This window comes from Apium graveolens, chromosome 11 (genome assembly GCF_009905375.1).
Source record: "Apium graveolens cultivar Ventura chromosome 11, ASM990537v1, whole genome shotgun sequence".
Lineage (NCBI taxonomy): Eukaryota > Viridiplantae > Streptophyta > Magnoliopsida > Apiales > Apiaceae > Apium > Apium graveolens.
Window position 1 is genome coordinate 72463354 of NC_133657.1, and position 18983 is coordinate 72482336.

The following is an 18983-nucleotide window of genomic DNA, read 5'->3' on the forward strand; positions in this document are numbered from 1 at the left end:
CTTTTCTAGGAGAGTAATTATAAATATTATAATCTTTCTTTTTTATTTTTATATTTGTTATCAAAGTTATTAATTAAAATTTCAACTCTAATTTCTTTTTTAACATATAAATTGTGATTTTATCAAACAAATCATTGATTTATGAATAAGTCATCCAAACACCAAAATATCTTATAATTTTATTTTAATCCGAGATTATAACACTGATCAAACGAAACCAAACTAATTATATTAGTTTTGCTTTTTTAGTCCGGATGAATAATATTTTTGTCGAGATGAATAATGAATCTTATATAGTTTTATCCCGAGATCATTATCAATATTTTAAAAAAATTATTTCATATTTGTGTATCAAAATTATTAATGTATGTAATTTGTACTATACATTTTAATTTTGTTTTATAAATATTATAATTTATAAGTTATGATTTATCAAACACATTATCATCTTATAAGAAATTTATACTCAAAATGATCTAAACACATAAATAACTTATAAATTACAATATTCATATCACTTACATGACACTTTTTAATTTTAAGTTAAAAGTTTAAAAAACTCCAAAGGGGCCCATTATATATGTTGTTGCTTAGCTTCGTTCTTTATTTTTTTCATCCGAACCCCTTGAATGGTCCTTTTGATATTTCTGGAATATGTTTTAATATTTTCGGATGATGTATGTTTTTTGTTTTAGACGATATAAACTTGGATTGCAGAACTATTTTTTTAGTTTAGTTTTGTTTGTGTAATATACGATAAGTTTTAATGTTTATTTTAATAGATTTTATCTAAAAAACAAACTAAATTGAGATTTGTTTTTCCCTATTCCCAGCAGTGTTGGCTAAAATGATATAATTAATGATATAAGTATTGTGGTTGTCAGGAGATTGAATTTTAGTATAACAATAATTCTTTCAAGGAGATTGTATTAGCCGTTGCGCTGAAGTGATCCTCTCTCTAAGACTCTAACGTTCAATTGGGCAGCTAGCCGTTAGAAGGCAACGGTCATATTTCCCAACTCATATATAACTTCACATTCACACTTTGAAATCTTTAAATTTTCTTCTCAGCATCTTAACAAAAAACCATAAATCATAATCAATTGTGAGGAATCAATGGGTGGTCTCTCAATCAAAACCCCATCACAATCAGTCCCCGAATCGCAATACATGACACACAAAATCTTCCTAATTAGCAACTACATTCTGTTAGGTGCAGCCTCAAGTTGCATTTTCCTCACTCTTTCGCTACGTTTATTGCCGTCTTGGTGCGGCTTCTTCCTCATTCTACTCCACATTCTCACAATAGGGGGTGCAGTCACTGGCTGCACTGCTGCCTCAGCGGGTTCCAACAAGTGGTATGTAGCCCATATGATAACCACGGTTGTAACGGCTATATTTCAAGGCTCTGTTGCTGTTCTTATATTCTCGTCGACATCGAGCTTTTTGGGGAATTTGAAGTCTTATGTGAGGGAAGAAGATGGTGGGGTGATATTGAAATTGGAGGGGAGTTTGTGTATACTCATATTTTGCTTGGAATGGGTTGTTTTGGGGTTGGCTTTTGTGTTTAGGTATCATGAGTTTGTGCAAGCAAATGGTGGCAATGCTAAAGTTCAACATGAGGATTCTAGTGACTGGCCTTGGCCTTTCCAAGTTTAGGACCACTATTATTATCATTGCCTTGCTTTTTCTATGTACCCCTTTCTTTTCTTAAAGATGTAACCGTTATTTATCATTATTATTACTGCAGATAATAATATTTCATTATTTTGTTCAAGAGTACAGTTATTCAAATTCGCTCAACTGCATTACCATTCTTTGTAGCATTGTTTCAGGAATAGCATGTCTCGGTAATAGCATTTCACCAAACGCACAAAATTACAAGTAATTATTGCATGTTAAGGATTCTTCTGTTTACTCATTTAAATTCTGTTAATATTGCATTAGATGCAACCACCATCCTCAGATTGTGTATCGAGCAACACAAGCGAATACAATGTAAAAAATAAACTTAACAAAAAAGTAAGAAAGAGTAGAATCTATCTACACACAAAATCCTGCATCCTTCATTCAGACGAAGGAAGGGTTCTCTTGTTATCGGGAAAGAGTGTCTTATCACTATTCCTGCTCCCAACTCTTCATCACTTTCACTGTTCTCTTAACTTATTGAGATTAAAAGAATAACCTATTTCAGATGTAGATACAGCATATCACGTATAGCCCATTGAAGTGGGGAAAGGGGGTGCATTTAAGAATGCCTTGCATTAAATAGACAACAAGAAGTTCTATGCTGCCACTGCTATGAAGATTGACAAGAATAGCAACCGCAGAGCTCAAATAACGGAACAGGAAGTAGAACATTTATGAAAACTGTTAGATCCATTCATTCGGGTTGACAAAAGCATCTAGTAACTTCCACTCTTCACTTCCTTCTTCCGGAGCCTGTGGAATACAAAAAGTTTCACTATATTCTAATATTTGCAATCATGTCCCTTTCAAGTTAGGAATGATGTCATGAGAATCATGCCCGAAGATCTTAGAAGTTAAATTTATAGCAACGATGATTTGGTGATGGTGTATCAGATATAAAGAGTTTAGAGCAGGAATTTACATGGTCATATTCCCACCGGGCTGTTAGCAAAAGAGAAACAAGGAAAAACTCAATTCTACCTCCTGTCTTCAAACCAAATGTTGTTTCCCAGTCATAGACCTGCATGCCTAGCAAGTTAGTCATGCCTAACAAAAATTAAATGAAGGAAAGAGGGACGTAGGCCTGAGTATAATTTATTTTATTGTATCTCTATTTTTAGATTACTTAACAAGTTAAATTCTACATAGCGTCCTCTCCGAAGTTGCTGCCATCTGTTAAAGGCATATCTTTCCTCTTCTCTATTATTGGGATATATGCAGAAAACACAGAATTTGCACACTCTGCGATTCAAAACTAATTTGCAGGAACATACAGAAGCCATGATAATCAACTGAAAATTTGATAGAATCAGGCAAATTGATCATATATTTGCAGTGAAGCTTAAGATACTTTTGGAGAAGATGAAGTTTTGTTAACAGAAGTGAGAAAAGCTTACAAACTCTATAACGAAGATTCAATATATACACATGGAAATGTAAAGTAAAACCTCCCCACTATCTAACTCTCCTCTTGACTATTTGTAACTAACTTAACACCTGTATCCACCTAATATCCAGCTGTATAAACTGAATATCTGACCTATATGCTCTATATTAACATCCCCCCTCAAGATTGAGGGTGAAACAGGTTGCAAACCCCAATCTTGGAAAGCAGATACTGGAGTGTGGAGGAAGACAATGACTTGGCGAAAAGATCAGCTTCTTAGCCTTCCAGGAAACAAGGGAGGAGCCAAAGGTGACACAATAGCCAGTCAAAGAACGGCGAGTAGTTGGGCAAGCACCCCAGTCAGCATCGGAGTAAGCAGTCAGAGTAAAAGGACTGGAAGCAGATAGAAGGATGCCCTGGCCAACACTGTGTTTAAGGTAACGAACCACTTTGTAAGCAGCATCTAAATAACACACAGCATCTAAATAACACACTTTAGGAGCAGATAAGAACTGAGACAGAACATGTACCGGGTAAGTAATATCAGGACGAGTGATGGTGAGGTAAATGAGACGACCTACAAGCTGACGATAAGAAGAAGCATTGGGAAGTAATGGAGAATCCTTGTTGATCAAAAGAGTATGGTGTTGTGCCATAGGAATAAGAGTAGTTTTTGCTTGAGAAAAACCAACATCATGGATACTGGAGTGTGGAGGAAGACAATGACTTGGCGAAAAGATCAGCTTCTTAGCCTTCCAGGAAACAAGGGAGGAGCCAAAGGTGACACAATAGCCAGTCAAAGAACGGCGAGTAGTTGGGCAAGCACCCCAGTCAGCATCGGAGTAAGCAGTCAGAGTAAAAGGACTGGAAGCAGATAGAAGGATGCCCTGGCCAACACTGTGTTTAAGGTAACGAACCACTTTGTAAGCAGCATCTAAATAACACACTTTAGGAGCAGATAAGAACTGAGACAGAACATGTACCGGGTAAGTAATATCAGGACGAGTGATGGTGAGGTAAATGAGACGACCTACAAGCTGGCGATAAGAAGAAGCATTGGGAAGTAATGGAGAATCCTTGTTGATCAAAAGAGTATGGTGTTGTGCCATAGGAATAAGAGTAGTTTTTGCTTGAGAAAAACCAACATCATGGATAATGTCAAGAATGTATTTCCGTTGATTCAAGTAAATGCCCTCAGCCGATCTTGCAGCTTCAATCCCAAGAAAATACTTGAGAAGTCCTTAAATTTGAAATGAGTGGCCAAATGATTTTTAACCAAAATAATAAGCTGAGAGTCATTTCCAGTAACTAAAATGTCAGTTACGTACACAAGAATGGCAACAGTAGAAGTCTTTTGATGAAGCACAAATAAACTATGATTAGAGTGAGCTTGCTTAAACTCAAATTGAATCAGTACAGTGCAGAATTTAATAAACCATTCTCTGGGAGCTTGCTTCAAGCCATACAGAGATTTGAGTAGCTTACAGACCAAAGGCACACCAGTATAGGCAGAGACAGGCACAACATAGCCTGGAGGTAAAGACATATACACCTCCTCATGAAGCTCTCCATGCAGAAATGCGTTTTGAACATCCATCTGAGTTACTGGCCAGTTATTAGCGCAGCAAGAGCTAACAGAACCCTCACCGTAGTCATCAGGGAAGTCGGGAAGAGCAGATGAAATGAGAGATTCAGTAAGAGTGGGAGTGGAAGAACATAAAAGTTGATCCTCAGAAATAAGAGGAGAATCAGTAGGAAACAAGTGTGTATGAAAATGACTAGTAATTGTGTGAAAAGGGAATACAGATTCAACAAACAGAACATCCCTAGATAGAAATACTTTCTTGGTAGCAAGATGCATCACTCTATATGCCTTGGTGCCAATTGGGTAACCAAGAAAGACACACTTAAGAGACCTATCAGTAAACTTATCTTTGTGAGGACTAAGATTAGTGGCATAACATAATGAACCAAAAATCTTTAAATGAGAATAGATCGGCTTATGATGATATAGAATCTCATAGGGAGTAGCACCTTGTAAGACAGAGGTTGGTGTTCTATTGAGAAGATATGTAGCTGTCAAAAGACAGTCACCCCAAAAAGTCAAAGGCAGATTAGCCTAATGGCGAAGTGCTCTAGCAATATTAAGTAGAGATCTGTGTTTTCGTTCTACAACCCCATTCTGTTGAGGGGTGTAGGTGCAACTGGTCTGGTGAAGAATACCAAGGTCAGACATTACCGTAGTAAGAGTGGAATTAACAAATTCAGACCCATTGTCCGATCTCAGAAACTTAATCTTGCGTTTAAAGTGAGTGAGAACATAAGCAAAGAAAGAATGTAACAAAGCAGGAACAGTACTTTTATCAGCAAATAAAAAAGTCCAAGTAACTCTAGATTTTGCTTCCACAATAGTCAAAAAATATGAACAATGTCCATGAGTTTTATGTCTATACGGCTCCAAACATCCGCATGAATTAGATCAAACAAGTCATACTCAGTATTGCTTACAGGAAAAACACACCTTGTTTGTTTAAACAAATGACACGTATCACATTGTGAGAAATCACACGAGGTAGAAGGCAAAAAATAAGAGAGATACTTCATAGTAGAAGTTGCTGGATGTCCAAGTCGGGCATGCCATAAGCTAAATCTTGCTCAGTATTAAAAGCAACATTGCACTGAAACACATTGTTAACATACGATTGGTGCAGAGTATATAGCCCCCCCTGAACTTTACCAATCTCTTTGACTATCTTCAAAGAAGGGTCCTGAATAAAACAGCTAGTATTATCAAATGAGATAATGCAATGGTTAGCTTGAGTAAGTTTGGAAGTGGACAACAGATTATAGGTGAAGGATGGAACACACAACACATGATCAAGAATTAAATCAGAAGTCAGAACAACTCTTTCAACATGAGTAATATCAGCAGAATTGCCATTGGGCAAATGTAATGAAGACTGAAATGGTTGTACATCAGTTAAAAGGTGTAAAAATGGAGTGATGTGGTCAGTAGCACCAGAATCAATGATCCACATCATTGAATCTGTGTTTTGACAGTTTGTATAGCCAACAAAGTGTTGATGAATACCTGCAGCATGCACGGTATTAGCAGAAACACCCCAACCAACAGCAGGAGCACCAGAACTATTCAGATCTTTAAAACTAGCTTGAATCATCTGCAAGATCTGCTTGTATTGAGAATCAGAAAAAATAGTTGAGTTATCTGAAGAAGTACCAGGCTGAAAAACAGATGAGGTATCTGCATAGTGCACATTAGCAACAGACTTGTCAATAGAAGTTGCATTCACTTGAGGTTTGCCTCTGAGATGTCTAGGAACAGGTTTTGGCTTGCCATAAAACTTGTGCCAATCAGGAAAACCATTTAGACAGAAACATTTCTCTCGAGTATGGCCATTAGTTTGGCAATAGTCACAGTAGAGAGTAGAGGCATCTGAGACTTGTTTCTTAGCAGATTTGTTGGTCTTATTTCCATAAGGGTTATACTGCTTGACAGCCATAGCAGAATTTTCAGAGAAAACTGTGGAAACAGGTAATTTTTCTCGCTAATTTTTCTCGCTGTTGCTCCTCTTGAAGGAGTATACCATAAGCTTCACTTAAAGAAGGAGCTGGTGTAATCATCAGTATATGACCACGGGTAACAGTAAATGTCTCATTTAATCCCATCAGAAACTGAGCTAACAGATTAGCTCTTAGAAATTTTGCCAATCGCTGATTAATATCACAGGTGCATTTAGCACAGGAACTTTTAGGCATTTCAGAAAGAGACTCTAATTCATCGTTCAGGGATCTGAATTTAGTAAAATAGGCAGAGATGGACATAGTACCCTGAGTGAGATGAGCCAGTTCACGCTTGAGAATAAACAGTTTAGGCACATTAACATGAGCAAATCTAACAGCTAAATCATTCCAGATATCTTTTGCACAATTCATAAACATCACACTTTGACGAATTTCAGGAGAAACGGTATTTAATATCCAAGACGTAACAATATCATTGCAGCGATTCCAATAGAGTAACAAGTTTGAATTAGATGCAATTTTAGCATAAGATCCATCAATAAATCCTAATTTGAGTTTGGATGATAAGGCGATCTTCATCGATCTACTCAACTGACTATAGTTATGTTCTGAGAGAGTTATGGTAACAAGAAGCATACCTGGATGATCTGATGAATTAAGATAATAGGGATGATTACAGTCAATTAAAGTACCAGATCCAGTTGAAGTTGAACCTTGAGCAACAGTTGAGTAACTTGCCGCCATTGTTGAGCTTTAACTTTGGTGAAAATTACAGAAAATCTAAGATAATGAAGATAGAGATGATAGTAAAGATGATAGATGATGATAAGATACGGAAACGAAGAGGATTTAACGTATTTGAAGCTCTGATACCAAGATAGAATCAGGCAAATTGATCATATATTTGCAGTGAAGCTTAAGATACATTTGGAGAAGATGAAGTTTTGTTAACAGAAGTGAGAAAAGCTTACAAACTCTATAACGAAGATTCAATAAATACACACAACACATGATCAAGAATTAAATCAGAAGTCAGAACAACTCTTCCAACATGAGTGATATCAGCAGAATTGCCATTGGGCAAATGTAATGAAGACCGAAATGGTTGTACATCAGTTAAAAGGTGTAAAAATGGAGTGATGTGGTCAGTAGCACCAGAATCAATGATCCACATCATTGAATCTGTGTTTTGACAGTTTGTATAGCCAACAAAGTGCTGATGCATACCTGCAGCATGCACGGTATTAGCAGAAGCACCCCAACCAACAGCAGGAGCACCAGAACTATACAGATCTTTAAAACTAGCTTGAATCATCTGTAAGATCTGCTTGTATTGAGAATCAGAAAAAATAGTTGAGTTATCTGAAGAAGTACCAGGCTGAAAAACAGATGAGGTATCTGCAGAGTGCACATTAGCAACAGACTTGTCAATAGAAGTTGCATTCACTTGAGGTTTGCCTCTGAGATGTCTAGGAACAGGCTTTGGCTTGCCATAAAACTTGTGCCAATCAGGAAAACCATTTAGACAGAAACATTTCTCTCGAGTATGGCCATTAGTTTGGCAATAGTCACAGTAGAGAGTAGAGGCATCTGAGACTTGTTTCTTAGCAGATTTATTGGTCTTATTTCCATAAGGGTTATACTGCTTGACAGCCATAGCAGAATTTTCAGAGAAAACTGTGGAAACAGGTAATTTTTCTCGCTAATTTTTCTCGCTGTTGCTCCTCTTGAAGGAGTATACCATAAGCTTCACTTAAAGAAGGAGCTGGTTTAATCATCAGTATATGACCACGGGTAACAGTAAATGTCTCATTTAATCCCATCAGAAACTAAGTTAACAGATTAGCTCTTAGAAATTTTGCCAATCGCTGATGAATATCACAGGTGCATTTAGCACAGGAACATTTAGGCATTTCAGAAAGAGACTCTAATTCATCGTTCAGAGATCTGAATTTAGTAAAATAGGCAGAGATGGACATAGTACCCTGAGTGAGATGAGCCAGTTCACGCTTGAGATTAAACAGTTTAGGCACATTAACATGAGCAAATCTAACAGCTAAATCATTCCAAATATCTTTTGCACAATTCATAAACATCACACTTTGACGAATTTCAGGAGAAACGGTATTTAATATCCAAGACGTAACAATATCATTGCAGCGATTCCAATAGAGTAACAAGTTTGAATTAGATGCAAGTTTAGCATAAGATCCATCAATAAATCCTAATTTGAGTTTGGATGATAAGGCGATCTTCATCGATCTACTCAACTGACTATAGTTATGTTCTGAGAGAGTTATGGTAACAAGAAGCATACCTGGATGATCTGATGAATTAAGATAATAGGGATGATTACAGTCAATTAAAGTACCAGATCCAGTTTAAGTTGAACCTTGAGCAACAGTTGAGTAACTTGCCGCCATTGTTGAGCTTTAACTTTGGTGAAAATTACAGAAAATCTAAGATAATGAAGATAGAGATGATAGTAAAGGTGATAGATGATGATAAGATACGGAAACGAAGAGGATTTAACGTATTTGAAGCTCTGATACCATGATAGAATCAGGCAAATTGATCATATATTTGCAGTGAAGCTTAAGATACATTTGGAGAAGATGAAGTTTTGTTAACAGAAGTGAGAAAAGCTTACAAACTTTATAACGAAGATTCAATATATACACATGGAAATGTAAAGTGAAACCTCCCCACTATCTAACTCTCCTCTTGACTATTTGTAACTAACTTGACACCTGTATCCAGCTAATATCCAGTTGTATAAACTGAATATCTAACCTATATGCTCTATATTAACAATATTTTCTTTCAGTTTTACCACATCAAAAGCTACATTGTGTGTTACTTTATAAATTACCAGTAGAAAAAGAAAGAAGCAATTTATTTTGTGGTTTACTGTGTTCAAAGCATGCATGTATAATCGTAGTACATGAAATAAAATTAAAAAGGGAAAAAAGTATTAAAAGATAAAGTGTACAATCGAACCAGACAACTTCAAAGACTCTTACAGATAGTAGGTAACACTTTAGATATAGAGATAACACAACACAACAATAGAGTGCCGGTTGCCCTACATTTACTCCAAATAAGAAATATACCTTGATATAGAAGTAATCATCACACCATCTTTTAAAACGAGGATAGAAGCTAGGATCAATCTTGTCACAAGCTCTCTTTTGCACCTAAAATAGAAGGTAGACGTCAATTGCTTGCAAGGAGTACTTCTCGTTTAAAATGTCCTGTTAAGGACCAATAAAAGAAAGTCTATAAAACAGGAAGTATGTTAGTAAACATTAATGTTTATATGAAGTTTCTTCAAGAAAAGATTTGTCCCTAAATTACCCATAGGCCATACTTGAATTCAAACTAACAAATTGAATACTGGAGACTTGCTTATGAATGTATGAACCACATTTATCTAATGTATTCACAAAGTTTTTACTTTTACGATATGTAAAAAAAGAATATACTGATTTTTCTCAAACAGATAGATTTTTAGTGTAATAAAATTTCCTAGACAGGAAACAGTGTTGCATAGTTGCTGATGCTAGAAATATCAACAGATGTCAGGATAGGTTCATATACCGAATGAAAGTGCTTGACATCCTCCTCAAAGATGTCTGCAGGTGTCAGATCTGTACCACCACCAAACCACCACTGTCGTGGAGCTCCAGGAGCCATCTGTGCATACTGACAAAATTATATAAATAAATTAACGGGTTCATACAGTTGAGCCGCTAGAATAGCGGAAAACTGATTTGTCAGAAAACCAAAAACAACTGCCAACTCACAAGTAACAAACAAAGCCTTGATTTTTTTATGTTATTCACTTAAAACAAGATACCAGAAAAAAGTGATACAAAACGTTGATTGAATAATACGCAGTAGTTATTTATTCCTTTCATAAATACTGGATTTGAAACTAGACGAATAGAACTCATACTATCACAATATAGCTCCATTGCTTCCATTTTAGAATGAGAAATGTCCTTGAGCAGTCTCGATAACCATACACACTCTTGTGCAGCAAGTGTCGCAGCATTATATTCTGCCTCTGTACTTGATAATGCTACAGTAGCTTGCTTCTTGCTGCACCATGAGATTGCAGCTGAAACTAGGTCAAAAGTATAGCCGGGAGTAGATCTTCTTGATGACGGATCACCTGCCCAATCTGCATCGATGAATCCACTAAGTAAAATCTTTGCGCCTTCTTTATACATCAGCCCATAATTCATTGTGTGCTTAAGATAGCGAAGTATCCTATTAGCTGCATCCAAATGTGGCTTCCTTGGCTTTTGCATAAATTGACTAACAACTCCAACGGAGAAAGAAATACCGGGCCTTGTAATTGTAAAATATATTAAGCTTCCAAACAAAGTGCGATATGTCTTTACATTTTTTAGCTCTTTTCCAATATTAGCTTTCAACTTCAGATTTTGCTCCATTGGAGTATGTGATGGTCTGCAATTAGTCATCTTGAATTTCTCAAGGACCTTTTTAGCATATTGACCTGAGAAACAAGAATACCTTCCTTGCACCTTGATATCTCCGATCCAAGAAAGTGCTTTAGTTCTCCCAAGTTTTTCATCTCAAACCGAATAGCGAGTTCATCTTTCAATTTATTTATTTCTTGCTCATCGTTACCGATTATTATCATGTCATCGACATATAATAACACAAGAACGTGCACCTTAGAATCTTTCTCTATGAATAAACTTGCATCGGCACTTGAAGAAACATATCCACAAAATGAGAGGTATTGAGCAATTTTCCCAAACTAGGCCCGCGGTGCTTATTTAATCCCTTAAAGAGCTATCTTGAGTCGGCAAACATAACATGGAAAATTCTTTGATTTAAATCTCATAGGTTGCTCCATGTAAATCTCCCTATCAATGTCTCCATAAAGAAATGCGTTCTTCACATCTAGTTGCCAAAGTTTCCATCCTTTTGAGGCAGCCACAGATAAAGTAGCTCGAACGGACGTCATCTTTGCTACTAGACTGAAAGTTTCCTCATAGTCCAGCCCGTATTCTTGGGAGAAACCACGAGCTACAAGCCTCGCTTTATATCGATCTACACTTCCATCGGATTTTTGTTTGACTTTGTAAACCCATTTGCAAGAAATTGGTTTAACTCCTTCAAGTTTGGGAACTAGATCTAATGTCTCATTCTTATAAAGTGCTGATATTTCTTCCTCCATGGCAGCTTCCTAGTTCTGATTGCCTTTTGCATCTTCATATGTTGATGGTTCAGATTCATCAAACGGGCCAGCAAAGAAACATTCGGTTATTTTATCATAATCAGCTTCAATAGTGTAGTCCTTGTACCCTTCGTTCATCCTTCGTGTTCTTTGCGATCTTCGTGGCAGTTGATCACTTCCTTGATCTCCATTATCTTCTTCATAATGTTCCTCAATTTCACTTGCATAATCATCGTGAGGTATGGTTGGACTTGGAGCATTTGTTTTGTCTTGTACATATTCATTTTCATCGTTTGACGGATCTGCAAATTTCGTTAATATAGGTTGTACATAGTAAGACGATGTTTCATCAAATACAACATCTCTTGATGTCACTTGAGTGTTTCAGGATCCGTACATCGCCATCATTTTCTATTAGGATCATAACCCACAAATATGCATTTCTTTGCCTTAGGATCCATTTTGGCACGCAGCTGATCCGAAACATGAACATAGCATGTAGAACCAAAGATTCTGAAATATGAAACCGAGTGCTTCTCCTTGTAGAGAAGTTCATAAGGAGTTTTCATGTTGATAACATTTAAGGATAAAAAATTTATCACATGACAAGCACACCGCATGGCTTCTGGCCATAATTCTTGAGGAAGACTTTTTACATGTATCCAACTTCTACTCACCTCTTGTAAATGCCTTAATTTCCGTTCAGCAACTCCATGTTGTTGCGATGTTCGTGGACATGTAAATTGCCTTTTTATTCCATGTCTCACAAAAATCAGCAAACTCGTTTGATATAAATTCCCCTCCATTATCAGTCCGCAAGCACCTGATCCTTCTTCGAAGCTCCCCCTTAACCTTCCTCTTGAATTGCTTGAAGATTGAGAAAGTTTCAGACTTCTCCTTCATGAAGAAAACCCATGAAAATCTCGTATAGTCATCAACAATTACAAGCATATAGTGAAGTCCACTATAACTTGTTGCATTGCTTGTTATAAATCAGAATGAATCAGCTGCAAAGGTTTTATACTTCTTATTGAAGATTTTTCGAACGGAAGACGACGTGCTTTGCCATATTGGCATCCTTCACAAACAACTTCACGATAAAAACTTCCCAAATTAGGCAGCCCATTGACACTGTTATTGGCTGAAATATTTTTCAGCTTCTCATAGCTTACATGTGCCAAACGAGCATGCCATAAAGACACAAAGATGCTTTATCTTGTCGGCTTGTTTTCTCCACAAAAGCTTCATTTGCCGACAAAACATATAGAGATTTAACTCTCTTCCCTTTTAGCACCGTGTCAGCATCAATGTTTTTGATATTTTCCAGAATTTGATATCATTTGGACCAAATAACACATATCGACCAGAATTTGTAAGTTGAGAAACATAAATCAAATTCTTAGTCATACCAGGAACATGGTATACACTAGTCAGATGCACAGGTCCTTCCGTCGCCTTCACCTTCACATTTCCTTCAGTTCTGACAGGATGAATAGAGTTGTCAGCTGTCACGATTGCTTTATCTCCCATGTATTCCTTTTGTGATGAAAGTAAAGAACCATCTCCAGTTAAATGATGAGAGCATCCAGAATCAATGATCCGATCTTTCGAATAGTTAATAGCCGCAAGTCCATTTTCTAAAACGCTTCGATCAAAAGAAGTTAGTACTGATTCTTGTACATAACTTATCAAATATGATGTCTCCGTTGAAAGGCACGTTCCCCAATCATCAGAATTATCCTCCTTATTTTGAGAAATGCTTGCATTTCGTTCTACGAATCTTGATCTGCAAAACCTTTTTATATGTCCAGGTTTCCCACATCTGTTACATACAATTTTTTTCCTGGCCTCATATTGCGAACTATCAAGATTTGTCTCTTTTTTTAGCCAGCTTCGGTGTTCATGTGGATCCTCATGTGGATCCTTGAGTCTCCATTGCTCTCCACTACTGAAACTTTTCCCTTTCTGTTCAGCTGTTCCTTTATCATTATTGTAGTTCCAGCTTTTATAATTGTTACGCCTTCGTTTTCCCGCGAACAATGCATCATCATATTCCGAAATCGAAGCTTTTTCTATCTACATAGCTAAAGCTTCTTGATTAGTAAGCAGATTCTCCAACTCAACAATACTAGGCTGATTTGCCCATCCTTGAATTGATCCACGAATAAGATATCTTCGCATCCGTGCCTCCTTGATAGTTATTCGGATCTAGTTCTGAAATTTCAGCACACAAGCTCTTTACTTTCTGAAAGTACTGAGCAATTATCATGTTCCCTTGATTTGTATTTGCCAATCATTCTCCAAAAACTGAAGTCTTGTTGTGTTCTTCCTAGTGAAAAGCTTCTCCAATGTATCCCAAACGTCCTTCGGTGACTCCTTATCTCGGATGTGATCAATTAGATCTTTGTGAATCGAACCTCGCAATGCAAACAAGGCTTTCCCGCACTTACTCTTCCATTTCCTTCGTACTTCTGAATTTTCAGGGCTATCTTGAGGCAATTCTGTATCACCTCCATCGAAAATATCCCAAAGATTTTGTCCTTGGAGATACGCCTTCATGCACATTCTCCAGTATTGATAATTGTTGTTAGTTAGCTTCTCTATGCCAAACTGATTCAGTGCTCCACCATTCATATCCATCTCCTGGAATACAAATACCAGCAAAAACAGCAGCAGATTTTCTGCCAAACCACTATTCTGCCTTCCTTTTCGCGAGCAGCCTTTACTGAGCACAACACCTGATACACAGTTCTGATACCAAGTTGAGAGAATTAATGAACACTCTCATAACTGTAGCTAGAACCACTAACTACAGGCCCAAGATCGGACTTAATGAACTAGGCAGAAAATGCACAGAAAATACACACACTGCTGTTTAACACAGGAGAGAACAAGGGAAATATTTTTGAATATAATCTGATTTCTGAATTCTAATCTAATGCAAATATGCAGTGTACAATTTATAGTAGCTATAGAATATTCTAGATTATCATGAGCCTACTCAAATTCCATGTATAGATATTAAATGCAGAGTCTTCAAGAACTTTCTAATAAATGAACCTATGGATACATAATTGACTTCCCAACTATTCTAACTATTCTAAAACCTTCATGAAGTTTGCACAAATTTCATCATATTCATGTTAAACAAAGAGCCAAAACCAACTAAACAGCTAATATTTAAAGTTCAGATATAGGGTTCCAATATGGCTTCCCTCTTTAGTTGAGGTATTCTGACAGAAGCTAAGAACCAAGGATACGGGTGCGTAGTATGGGAATGCACAGATTTAACAAACATCATAAGAAAAGGGATCCGGGTGCAAGGGAATACAAAATCTATATAATAGTATAAACATAGATTTGTCGTTATGTATGACAAAATCTCTAAACAAAAATAGACTTCTGTTCAAATTAAATCCAATGCATAAATTAATCATCTAAAATACAAGAAAATAAAGTTATGTACTTGGCTTTTCGGTAACTCGTTACAAAGGACAGAATTTTGTAATTAATTCTTCGGAATTATACTGTATCATGCTAGGTAGGTTTCCTCTGCATTAATAAGCAATAACTTAAATAAATTTTTACTATAGGTTATAGTTCTATTATGCTAGATCCCAAATAAAGACAACTGCTCTAAGAAAGTAATAAAAGTTACATGGTTACTACGCACGGTTATCTTAAACAGACACATTAAACAGAAGAAGAGTTCATAAATTACCTTTCGGGGCATCAGTCTCAAAATGCCGATAATTAAAATGAAGTGTTGGTGCAAATGGATTCTTTGGATGCAAAACCTGCAAGAGAGTATAAAAATGAATTTATCTATCATGCAATCAGTAGGTAAAGTGATAAAATGAAAATGGATACCACACACAGAAAAAAGTCTGTTAGGCATCTCTGCAAAATGCAAATTAACTTATCCTTTTACAGGATTATGTATGTTCTACAACAATAATATTACTCAGGTTTTAAGTTTTCAATTTATTTACATTTTCACTAAATCTCCAATCAGCACATATTGTTCCGAAAATTATATAATTATGCACTCTTTCATCTGCCTTCTTTGTCGACAATTACGTTCTATTCATTTAAGATCTGAGTCTCTGATTTGATCAAATATGAAAAATTTGTCTACCAAACCTTAACTACAGCCTCCGAATTATTAGTAATATAACAAAAGATTAATTGTCATGCTTATTTCTATATTGTTACTTTTAGCTTGATGGTCTTGTGAAGAGCATTTCTAAATTCTGATCTACCAGCTACTACTCATCTGATTCACTCCCACGAGGGTCAGTCAACTTCTTTCTCACACAACATTACCCTAAACGCTCCACTTCATCTTCTTTTGTCGCTCCAAATTTGCAGCCTATTACTGGATCTTCAGCACATAGAGCATTACCTATCCTGTTCAACTTATGCAGAACTGCCTACTAATCTAATATATTTTGGGTCCTAAAAATATCAAGTTTTGTTGTCCTTGAGTTAGGCACCCTAGGACATTAATTCCATATGATAAATTGTTGTTCTAAATATTCTTCAGTTGGCCAAAACTTTATCCTTCAACGCGCCAAAGATCAATTACAAATTAAATTTCAATTGAAATTGAAGTATAAGAAATTTGTGCTATAAAAATAAAGTGTTGAAATGTTAGGACACTTGAGAGCGATAAGAATACGGAGAAATATAAAAAGGCAAGCAAGGAATAAGGACGTACCGAGATGACTTCAGCTGCAAGGAAGGGAACAGGGTCAGACCTAACATAGCCATTAGCAGCAGCAGCGGAAGTAGTAGCATGATAAGCTTCGGGAGGCATAATACCATAAACAACAGAGACATTAACACCAGAATTTTTTCGCTTTGATATGCCAAGCTTTAAACATAGGAGGAAGGCAAATAAAATACACAGATAAAAATTATAGCATTTGCATAATTAAGTTTTGAAAAGTCTCCAACTACAGAAGGTAACAGTGCTTCAGCGTTTGTGCTCGTGCTCTATAGCCTTGTATATGCAAACTAAGTTTAGATTGATAAGTAAAGACTAATTTATGAATATTTAAGTTGAGTGCTAAGACATCAATATGCATGAAATTATAAGATTGCTTTACTGATTACAGTGAAGCTCATCAATGGCTTTGCTCTAACTTGGTAGCGTTACATACACAGAAAAATTAGTAGATCACCATATGTGCAAGCTAGTTCTGTAAAAATTCCCACATAAGTATGACAGTATACATCACAACATACAAATATTAACGGTTTAATGACAGAATATCATATCATCTAAATGATTAAACTGATGTTTGATTCTGGATTTCTCAGCAATTTCTCGGCCATTATCTAAAGATTAAAATCACATTTCAACATACTATTGTTACTTAAGCGCATGAGAATTCCTTAGTTATCATCGTTCCGTCAAGCAATACATTAGTCCGTTGACTACAAAAGCATCCTATGTATCAGCTACTTCATCAGAAACATCGTCCTCATCTGTGTAATCAGAGTCGCATTTTATGTCCAAGTCAGAATTTCCTTCAACTTCCCCACATTGCTCAACAATATTTTGATCATCAAAACGTCCGAAATTATTCTCAACAGAGTCTTCTTGAAAGCTCCTTTGACCTCTGTCATTTCTATCAGTCCTGTAACTAAGCAATTCGCTATCAATAGTAGCTCTCCTAGGACTCGTTAATATTAAATCGGCCAATTTCCTCCTAGCCAAGTACAAACCATTGGGCTCAATCAACTCTCCTTTTTTATAAGCCTCCCTAAGAAAAACCGTATGAAGTTTCCCATGGTTCCCTCTCGTAGATATATAAAATATCCCCTGATGCTGAAGCAAGAAATCCTTAAGCTTCTTAGGCAAATCCATAGCCATCCTAAAATGTGCAATCCTCTCCAAACTAATCTTCTTCTCAACTGTCAATGACAACAATTCATGTATAGTCGCAACCGACCTCTTCTCCATTCGATTCTGTGCCTCCAACGACCTCAAATCATAACCAGACACATCCTCGTACGGTGACCAATACGGAAGCCGCTGCCATTTCCAAACAGCAATTTTATAATACTTACTTATCTTAAACCCTGGGGGAAAATTAACAATAAACGAAAACCTAATATTCTCAGCATCAACCCCTTTCTCTCTATACTCTTTCTCCCTAAGTCTCTCGATGGCACAAACACTTAAATCCGAATCTTTACCCACAACCTCAATGTACTTATTCCTAGTCTCATTAGCCTCAAACAATCTAAAATACTCGGGATACTTGAGAACTACGGAGAATTCAAAATCATCCGGTAATCCAAACTCCCTACGTGCAATGCGAACATGTTCAAGCCTAAGTCTGCCATTATTAGACAACAATAAAAGCTTCCTAAGACGCGTGACAGCATCGGGTATTTGAGCAATAAGGGCCTCGTTTTCTTGATCCATTTGATTAATAGCTTTACGGGTAAGCCTACAATAAAGAATTCTTTGAACAGGGTGCTCGAAAATCTCGAAAACATGGGGAAACTTAAGCAAGAACCTGGCAGCTTCGAATTGTTTGAAGCCGAGACGGCGAGAAAGATTATCAAGACGAGAACTTGAGATCATACAATTGGGATGGCTGAGAATTAAGTCCTGAAATTTGATGACTTTGCGAATTTTCTTCTCAACTTCCATGTAATTGTCATAACCATGGTCTCTTATTCTCTGTTGTTTCTTGGGAATTGAAGTTGATTGAGCATAAGGGCGTGTTTGGTTGAGTAGAAATGAGGGTTTTGATTTTGAGAATGTTGTGTAGAGGGATTTGAATTTTTGCATTTTGGGGTTTAGGGTTTTAGGAGATGATGAATTAAGCACATCAATTTACAAGGTGGGGGCTGGATTTATAAAAGTGGGGTAACAGCTATCTTTCAAGGCTCTGTTTCTGTTCATATTTCTCGTCCACGTGGAGCTTTTCTGAGAATTTGAACTCATAAAACGGAATAAAGAGAGAATGAAATGTAATTTATACTATTTTTGGAAAATTGGAGGAATTATTTATAATTTTCATGTTTTTGTTCATTCTTTTTCAAATTATTTAAATTAAACTTTTAATTATTTATTTTGGAGGGAATGATTTATTCTCCATAATCATCATTTTCAATATAATATTCATC

The 18983-nt window shown here is 36.4% G+C and overlaps 2 protein-coding genes across 6 annotated transcripts; one reads left to right on the forward strand and one right to left on the reverse strand.

Annotated features, from left to right (window-relative positions):
• Positions 1–1062: 1062 nt before the first annotated feature.
• On the forward strand, positions 1063–1777 carry LOC141696846 (uncharacterized). The gene has a single exon (XM_074500975.1). It carries the CDS (start codon positions 1117–1119, stop codon positions 1657–1659), a length of 543 nt encoding a protein of 180 aa, XP_074357076.1. The 5' UTR covers positions 1063–1116; the 3' UTR covers positions 1660–1777.
• A 106-nt stretch (positions 1778–1883) lies between these two features.
• LOC141696845 (protein ROOT PRIMORDIUM DEFECTIVE 1-like) lies at positions 1884–18741 on the reverse strand. 5 transcript variants are annotated; one of them, XM_074500974.1, is made up of 7 exons: positions 17207–17280; positions 16555–16640; positions 15556–15631; positions 10220–10324; positions 9733–9816; positions 2612–2710; positions 1884–2442 (listed from the first exon to the last, which is right to left on the reverse strand). In XM_074500974.1, the coding sequence occupies exons 2-7, from the start codon at positions 16632–16634 to the stop codon at positions 2374–2376; spliced, it is 513 nt and encodes a 170-aa protein (XP_074357075.1). In that variant the 5' UTR covers positions 16635–16640; positions 17207–17280; the 3' UTR covers positions 1884–2373. The 5 variants fall into 5 exon arrangements, with proteins under 5 accessions (XP_074357075.1, XP_074357072.1, XP_074357074.1 ...); XM_074500973.1 differs by lacking the exons at positions 1884–2442; positions 2612–2710 and adding exons at positions 2723–5844; positions 10578–14585 and having other exon boundaries at positions 17207–18741; XM_074500971.1 differs by lacking the exon at positions 2612–2710 and having other exon boundaries at positions 2382–2442; positions 10220–14585; positions 17207–18741.
• Between the last annotated feature and the right edge of the window lie 242 nt (positions 18742–18983).